This window comes from Calonectris borealis, chromosome 10 (genome assembly GCF_964195595.1).
Source record: "Calonectris borealis chromosome 10, bCalBor7.hap1.2, whole genome shotgun sequence".
NCBI classification, from domain to species: Eukaryota; Metazoa; Chordata; class Aves; order Procellariiformes; family Procellariidae; genus Calonectris; species Calonectris borealis.
Window position 1 is genome coordinate 24,273,334 of NC_134321.1, and position 8,628 is coordinate 24,281,961.

General features: G+C 52.1%; 1 protein-coding gene across 2 annotated transcripts in view; it reads right to left on the reverse strand.

Moving 5' to 3' along the window:
* The window catches only part of PHF2 (PHD finger protein 2), an 87,811-nt gene extending 79,610 nt beyond the window's left edge, over positions 1 to 8,201 (reverse strand). For both annotated transcript variants that reach the window (XM_075159445.1, XM_075159444.1), the window contains exon 1: positions 7,635 to 8,201. In XM_075159445.1, coding sequence (XP_075015546.1) covers positions 7,635 to 7,732 — 98 coding nt within the window. In that variant the 5' untranslated portion in view covers positions 7,733 to 8,201. The remainder of the gene's footprint in view (positions 1 to 7,634) is intronic.
* Between the last annotated feature and the right edge of the window lie 427 nt (positions 8,202 to 8,628).

An 8,628-nucleotide genomic window follows, 5' to 3' on the forward strand; every position in this document is an offset into this window, starting at 1 on the left:
CATGAATTGTGCCTAATATTCATAACATTTTATCCTTTCAGAGGTAAAATCTGGGTAAAACCATCTGAAATTAAAAGAATCTTTATATACAACACCCTTCTGTGGTCTATACTTACTGCCAGGTACCAGACAACGTACTTGCAGGCCAGCTCTCCCCATGTTACTGTCTGCGCTTAGTATTACTTAGACTTGGATTTTCTAAAGCATACTTTAATTTGGAGGATAATTCCGTGATTTCTGAGCTGACACATCAAAACCTCAACGTTCAGTCCAGCTAAGCACTCATGATACCTAAACTCCTATTTGCATAAACTGGAGTAATCAGTCCTTTTCACAACTAGGCTCGGTATCTCAGTTAAACACTTTTTCAAACTGAAACCTCAGGGTTTTCTAATGAGCCGGTTTAAATACAAGACACCCAGGCACTGGGTAAACCTAGTGTAAAATCTAGGTTTGGGTGTAAAACTTAGTAAACCTAGAGGTGTCTAGTAGTGACGCTCAGTCCAACAGCAAAGAACTAGTCAAAAGAGAAATGTCCGTTCTCCTTCAAAGCCAGCTTTGCAGACCTAGATGTTGCACGGACATCCACGGAAAACCTGTCCGCTACTTAGGCAGTGGCGCAGAAGAGGACAGAAGACTCAGGAACGGGGAAGCTGATGCACTTTTGGCGTGCAGATCTAAACACGGAGCCTATTCTATCATTTAGCTGTAGAGTGTTGTGTCAGGTGCTTTTCCCGGGGACGTCAGCATTACAATACCACCACGGAAAAGTTAAGGGTGAACCTCAATTTCCATGCAAACTTCTTTTTTTGAGTAAGAATTCAACCCTTTTAATTTATACCAAATACAAGCTTTCAGCCCTCTAGCATATTTTCTCTGCAAGATAAAACTGCAGATAAAACTTTGTATTTGGAAATCTGCTACACAAATTGAGAGTATACTTTTAACAAATAGTTGCAAAGTGTTCTTGCAGCTGTGATTGATACTGCAACGGCCCAAGAGACTCTCTGAGGTCAACTGAAAGTTTTAATGGCATACTAAAACTCTGACATATTTTCCATTCTGAATCTCAGGCTCTTTCTCAGAGCACAAATGGATGTGAAATGGAAAGACGAGAAGTTTATTTAGCCATGCCAAAGGACCAAGAACACAGCACTGACTGGCAACATGCAAAACCGACTCGCTTTACCATCTGGCCAGACTCCCAATGCTCTGGAAGTTGGTGTTAATCATCACGGCGGGACCACACCATAGTATAAGGCAACAAACCCAGCGTCAGTACTGGAACAAGTGTGCCACGTGTTTCTACCTCTATGCAGCCCTGGACATTTAAAAAGAATTTTTAAAAAGATACAAAATGGATGTGAAATGAAAAAAAACTTAAGTTCTCTGAACAGCTTTCAACTTACAGAATAAAAAATGCTATGTTACTGAAAGGAAGATTAAAATGACAGCAATTTCAACCTGAAGACAAGAAGGATTTTAACAGGTTTATGTTCAAATCTCCTTCACGTTCCATACTGACAACTGGTATTTTTTAAAAAAAAGTAGGTGTTTTGGTTTATTTGGGTTGTTTTCCTTCTAAGGCAAACAATACCCACTAAAGTGTCCATGCGGACACTTTATCCAGAATAATTAGAGTGCTTTGTGAGCTCTATAAAATAATTTCTAAACAACCTGGTTTTCTTTATTTGCTGGAATAGAGCATCCATAAGGGAAAGCATTCTGGCACAGGCATTAGCATGGCTTATTCACGATAGCTGCTCTGGTCAATCTCCCAGTATAACTGAGGCTGTAATGCTGACTAACTCTTCAGGAAAACTTAAAATAACAATTTTAAATATGTAGTTATTGGAAAAACTTACATACCTCGTTCCTACTGAAGTCCGCACACTAAAGGAAATCATTCTGTGCACGGTACAATTAACCTTAGTAATTCCCTCTGCTGTGATAATACTGTATTTTTAAGATTAAGGCAAACAGCACTGTATTTTTAAGATTATCTTCATCTTAAAATTTTACCCAAATTTCCAAATTGGCCACAGCTAGTGATAAGCCTATGTAAAAGAGAGGAACTAGATGCTGCCATGCAAAACTAGACCTGTTTTAAAAAGGGACAATGCTGAACGCTCCAGTAGGAGACTAAAATCTCCCCACACACAGGGTTTTTAGTTTTGCAATGTAACAGACAAGTGCATTTCCTAATCCAGCTCGAGTTCATTCTGTGCATCGAGGCACCTTGATTAACACCCATCGTAATTTTACGCTGCTACGGTGACTGCATGAACTACTTTTAGATAACTAAACCTTTTGTGACTTTACTAAGTTATTTACTTCAGCTACGCCTGGGGCAGTAAGTTTCAAAGTTTAAATATACATGGGGTAGAAAAATAAATAGAAAAATACTTGTTATTTTATTTAGCAAGTGGTTGTATGATCCCATCCTACAACACCAGGAGCATGTTATAAGAACTGTTAACAAAATATCCACTGCAGAGAAAATAAATAATTTACCTTCCTTCACCTACAGCTGTAATAAATAACCCAGTACAGATTTCTAGTTGAGCAAACTTGTACAAAAGGCCTTGCCTTGCCTTGACTATTAGGTTCTGTAACGCTCCCGTAATAGATGAGATACTTAGAGACCTGTTGTTAAGTATGACTGCTTCCAACCCTCAGCGGTTTACATTCACAACCTGTCAGCAAACCCACCCTAGCTGCTTTCAACCGCAGCAAAGGCGCTTAGGAACAGAGGCTGTCCCTGAAGCAGGCAGCTCCTAACCCACACGCAACCTCATAGACCATGACCAACATCATCACCGAGAAGCAGAGGAGAAGGCAGTGCTCTTCACACAGCGCAGGTGTAACAAGCTTTGGCCAAACCGCTCCACCAAGCCGGGGAACCACCTTGTCCCACATCATCTAAAGCAAGCCTGCACAGTACGTGGCACAGAAAACATCTCCTTCAGCCGGCAGCACTGCCTGCACAAAGCCATTTGTCTGGCCAGGCCTACAGCTGACGCAGCAGAGCGACTTCCTGGGCACCGGCTGATTCTCAGCTTCTTCATCCATCAGCACACAATGAAACTCCCTCCTCCTCCTCTCCTTGCCTTCCTCACGTCCAAAGAGCCATCCAAAGAGCCATCCACAATGAAACTCCCTCCTCCTCCTCCCCTTGCCTTCCACAAGTCCAAAGAGCCATCCAAAGAGCCATCCCAATGAAACTCCCTCCTCCTCCTCCCCTTGCCTTCCACAAGTCCAAAGAGCCATCCAAAGAGCCATCCACAATGAAACTCCCTCCTCCTCCCCTTGCCTTCCACAAGTCCAAAGAGCCATCTCCCATACCAACAGGCTTTACAGCCGCGGGGTGTCTACGACCCCAGCTATTGCTACTGCCTGCAGTCCTGCTGCTGGGTAACACGCAGAACAACGCCAGGAACTCCTCATCAGGTAGGAGACCCAAGAGGTGAGGACACAACATAGACGTACTATGACAGAGCGATGGACGAGCCAGGAAAGCATGGAGCACCGAGGTTGGCTTTTAACAGGAAAGCAAAGGACCAGAAGCAATTGAGGTGTGTGGGACTTCGTTAGACCAAACACCCACATCAAAGAACGTACGGTCTTCACAAACAGAGGAGACAAACAGCCCCACTGTCTGCTTTAGCGTTATTTTCCTTTTGCCTGTAAGATCATCTCCACCCTCTCCAGACAGAGCTTGAAGCTGCTTGTCTCGAGCTGCTCAGGCAAACAGAAAGCACGGAAATGACTGAAACTCAATCTAACGAGAAGTCACAAACAGCATTCTGTGAACATACTGGTGGCTCCATAGCTCAACACGCTTCATAAACAGTGTCCAAGGGTCTCTGATGACGGCTAACATACCGAGTCGTAACAGAGGGACTCAGAAAGCTTTCAGCAAGAAAGGAACAGAGCTAACGATGACAAATTCTTTACTCTTTCCTCCTACAGATCAGCAACACCACACGGGCAAAGGCCTACAAAATCAAGGCGGATGCCTAATCTTTGTCTATCAAAGAAACCTATCGGGCATAGGTATCGATTCAGCCGAATGGTCTGACGCAGCAACTCCACCGCGTGCAGGCCTAAGACCGCGATGATGACAGGGCAAGAGCAGCGAGCGCTCCGAGGTGCCGCCTTCCCCGCCACGCAGGAGCTCAGACCCAGCAGTGAGGGACCACCTGGACACTTCTCAGGATTAAGTAATGATTTCTACGGAAAGGTCTAACACCGCTTCACAAGAGAAATCCTCCCTGAAAAAGATAATAAAAACAATCAGTGAAATCTAAAAGCCCTGGGGAACCCCGAATCCATCCCTCTGGCACCGGTATTGGGAAGCGACACGGAGCAGCGATTTCCAAACTGCAGTCAACGGCACGTCAGCAAACCGCCGAGCGCTCGGCGGTGGTCTGGAGAGTGCTCGTCCGACATGTGCTGACGGCTTCAACTCCCCGTTTCCAACTTCTCAATTGCATGAAATAAGTTTAACATGCGTTTGATATTTTTATAATACGAATTTACCATCAGAACTGCTGAAGTTGCTGCAGAGATATTACCCAAGCTCAGACTGAAGGGACGCTATGACTGCTATGTGAACAAAACCACGAAAAACATTTCCTTAAATATTTCGATACTACAATCAGAAAGGAAGCATGAAAACACCTGATCTGCTTGTACAAAACCAAAATAGAAACGACACTTTTTTTTTCTGTATGTCATGTTAAAAAGAGACATAAGTATGATTAAAAAACTGGGCAAGCCTCCTCAACGGTATGCAGCTTTGCACACTTGTTTATTTTTGGTTGCAGTACCGTTAACACTACGAGTGCTCTGAGTGTCTAGGAGAGAGACAGGACAATTTTATACAACTAAATCCTGATTTTTATTTTCCTTTGTTGAATATTTATTTGTTCATATAATACCAAGAAAAGCAAACAGGGACATATATAAGCTGTTTTCTACTAAATCACTCAATATACTTCTCCGATACAATTATCTTAGGTTTTGACTTGGTGAGAAGCCTCCTCCTTCTCAGTTTTCCTTACTTTAAATCCGCCTCTGGATGCTACCGTGAGCTAAGCAAAAAGGGTACAACACCCCTGCGACAGAGCTACAATTCAATTGTGTCCCTTTATACCACAAAATGAAATACCTTTCTTTGTGCGTGCACAAGATATTGCCCCTGAGCTGTTCACAAAACGATCGTTTTCTTGATCAGTTACAGCTAATCACTTCTCATCAGTTTTAATCAAAATTCACCACCATATGCAGGCAGCTTAACTCCTTTTGCTGTTTAGCTTTTCACGAATCCGCTCTATCACCACTTTGCATGAAAATCTTGATTTTTTCACGTTCTTAAGTTTTCCAAGTTTCAAGTGCCCAACATGCGAAGTTTCTCTCCAGCCTCTAAACCAGTCTCACCTTGTCATCTGTGCCCAAGCCTTAATCAACACGGGCAAGCGCGCGTCCTTTAAGCCTCGGGTCCAGAACGACATGTGCAGAGCACCCCACTCTCAACATTGGCGCTAGAACTATTTATGTTAGTATTTTGTTTCATGTTTCAGCTTTTTAAACCAATGGCGGAACATGATCCCTAATGTCACAGGGAAGTTTCTTTAACAGTTTTTTGTGTGCACGGGTAGTTTGGGGGAAGATACGCGGTTGACCCAGGGCCTACTCGGGCGTCTGTGAACCACAGCAGGCAGTGCGTCTTGCCTTCACCTCCTCCACCAACTATTTTGAGGCCGTTATCAGAGCTGGTTAAAACAAAAGAGTTACAGTTTAACCTTACAGAATACCTGTCATAAAAAGCGCTCATCCAGGTGTTCTACCGGATTTTAATTTCACTTTTTACACTTTTATCACTCCTGGAGAATTGCTGCAACGCCGGTAACGCTCCATCATCCTCCTCCGTAACACCCGACGGAAGGAAAACCTGCCCGCACGGCCGCCCTCCTCTCCCACCTTCCCCTCCACCACGGGGACCCGCCGGTACCACCGCCCGGGGTCCCGGCCAGTCTCGCAGGTGCGGGACGCGTCCGGCCGTTTCCTCTTCGGACCTGCCCCGGCCGGCAGCCCCCCGAGACCCCGCTCCTCCAGCACCTCCCGCCGCTGCTCCCCCGGGGCCGCAGCCTGCCCGCAGGACGGTGCTGCATTCGGTGAATTTCCATGTCCCCGGCTTCCCAGGCACCAACTTCCCCATTTCTCACAGAGGAGGAGAAGAATAATACATGCTCCCGAAGTTGCGCCCGGCCGCCTTAACTCCAGCGCGGTCACCCTCCCATTGTCTGCCGCACCGGCGCTCCGTGAGCACGGTTTGGGGAGAAATGAGCCGAAAAGAGGAGTCCTCCGCCCCGGCCCGCCCTGCTCAGGCTCCCCCTCCCCCGCCGCCGCCGCCGCCCGCCGCTTCCCCCCCGCCCGGCGGCCGCCGCTGCCACGGCAGGCCCCGGCCCCGGTCGCTTCGGCGGCGGCGACAGGGCCGGGGCGGGGGCGGTGGTGGTGGTCGGGGGCAGCCGCCCCCCTGCCCGGCGCGCCGGGGAGGCGCCCGGCGCCCGCCGTGAGGCGCGGCAGGGCGGCGGAGGTCCCCGCCGGCCGCCTCCCCGCGGGGCGGGGGTGCCCTGCCCGGGCTCAGGGGCGGGCTCTGGGCGAGAGGGGTCTTCCCCGCCCGGCCCTCCCCGCCGCAGGGCAGGCGCTCTCCCGCCCCGCCCGGCTCCCGGCTCCCGGCTCCCGGCTCCCGGCTCCCGGCGCAGAGGGGCTTCCCCTCGCCCGCCGCCCCTCCGCCAGGGCGGCCGCGGAGCTGGGCCCCGCCGCGCTCCCCTCAGCCCGCGGCCCGCCCCGCCAAGGGTTAAGCCGCAAGGCTGGCGCGGCGATGGTAGCCCTGTCAGCCGGGAAACACCCCGGCTGCCCGCCGCCCCGCTCCTCCCCGCTCCGCCGCCCCGGGGAGCCGCGGAGGACTGGGGGGGGAGGGGGGGTGCCCGGAATCCCCCACCCGCTCCGGGCCAGGAGGCCCGCCCGGCCCGCCGCGCCAGGCGCCGGAGCCCGGTGACAGGGCGGCGGAGCCCCGTCTTCCGCTGCCGCGGCCCCCCGCTCCCCCTGCCCGCCCCGGCCCCCGGGCGTGCCGCGGCCGGGCCCCCCGCCGCCCCGGGCCCCCCGCCGCCCCGGCCCCCGTCTCCCTGAGGGCAGCGGTGTGGAGCCGCGGGGCGGCGCGGGACACACAACATCCCGGCCGTAAGAGCCCGCCGCCGCGCCGCGCTGCCATCGCCCTGCCGGCCGGCGGGAACGATCCCCTCCCCGAGGAAGGCACAATGGCCCCCCCACCCCGGTGACACCGGAGCCCCGGGGATGGGGGGGGGAGCTTTGTGCGGGGAATCCAGCAAAATTTACAAAACAAAACACACACACACACAAAAAAAAATACAACGGGGAGAGAGCGAGCGAGAGACGGGGGCAGAGTGGCTCCTCCTCCTCCTCCTCTCCAAAAAGGCCTGTTGGAAAACTGCACACGGCGGCGGCTCCGGCAGCGCCGCTCCCCGCGCTGCCCGGCGGAGAAAAGGCGGCGAAAGGCGGCGGGACCGCGGCGAAAGGGGGGGAAAGGCCCGATCTCTTTGTGTTACCTGCCGTGAAACCAGTCCTTGCAGGCATCGCACTCGATCATGAAGCGGGTTACGTCGTAGGGCAGCCTACAGATGCAATAGACGGGCACCGTCGCCATGTTAGCTCCCTTCAAAACAAGGCTGGACGCCCGGAGGAGCGGAGCGAGCGGGGCTGGCGGCGGCTCCTGCCGCGCGGTCGCTTCGGCTGCGGCTCCTGCCGAAACGCAGCCAATTTGCAGTGTCGAGGAGACGGGGTGGGGGAGAAGGGAGAAAGGAGGGGGGGGAAAGGGGGGGGAAAAAAAAGAAAAAAAAACCAGATAATGCAATTACGGCTCCTCAAGGGCGGGCGAGCAATGTCAGAAAAATAATAAAGGGCTTCCCAAAGTTTGGCTGCATGGTTCCTCCGGCTCCGCGAGCGCCGACCGGACTGGGGCTTTTTTTTGTTGTTGTTGTTGTTAAATGATTATTATTCAAAATGTTTGGCGAAATGCATTCTATTGCGTGCCCCCTGGTGACAGTACAGTACCGAGGCTTTTCATAAACACTCCGAAATGTAGCCCTTTCCTTGTAATGTCCTTACGTCAGCTTGCAACATTGCAATATTTCCTCTGCCGGGGCTGGGGCCGGGGCCGGGGCCGGGGCGGGCGGCGGGGCTCGGCGGAGCGGCCGGCGGGCGGGTGAGCGCTGCCGGCGGGGGCGCGGGGGGCTTTTGGGGGGGGGTTGTGGGGTTTTTTTTTACCGTCTGGCTGCCGGGAGGGAGTTTTTTAGAGAAAGCGGCCCCGGCGCGGCTCTGCCCCCCCCCCGCCCCACCCGGGGGTCCGGCAGCGGGGCGGGCGGGGGCAGCGGGCGGGGGGAGCGCTGCTGGCACTCGCCCCTCCGCGCAAATACAGCGCGGGGTGGTGCGGCACGCGTGTCTGCAAGAGCGGGGCACAAAAGCCCTCTTCTGATGACAAGCCATCACGGGGCAGGCACGCTTAAAAGTAGCTGCAAGTATCGTGCTGCCCCACCAGCAGAA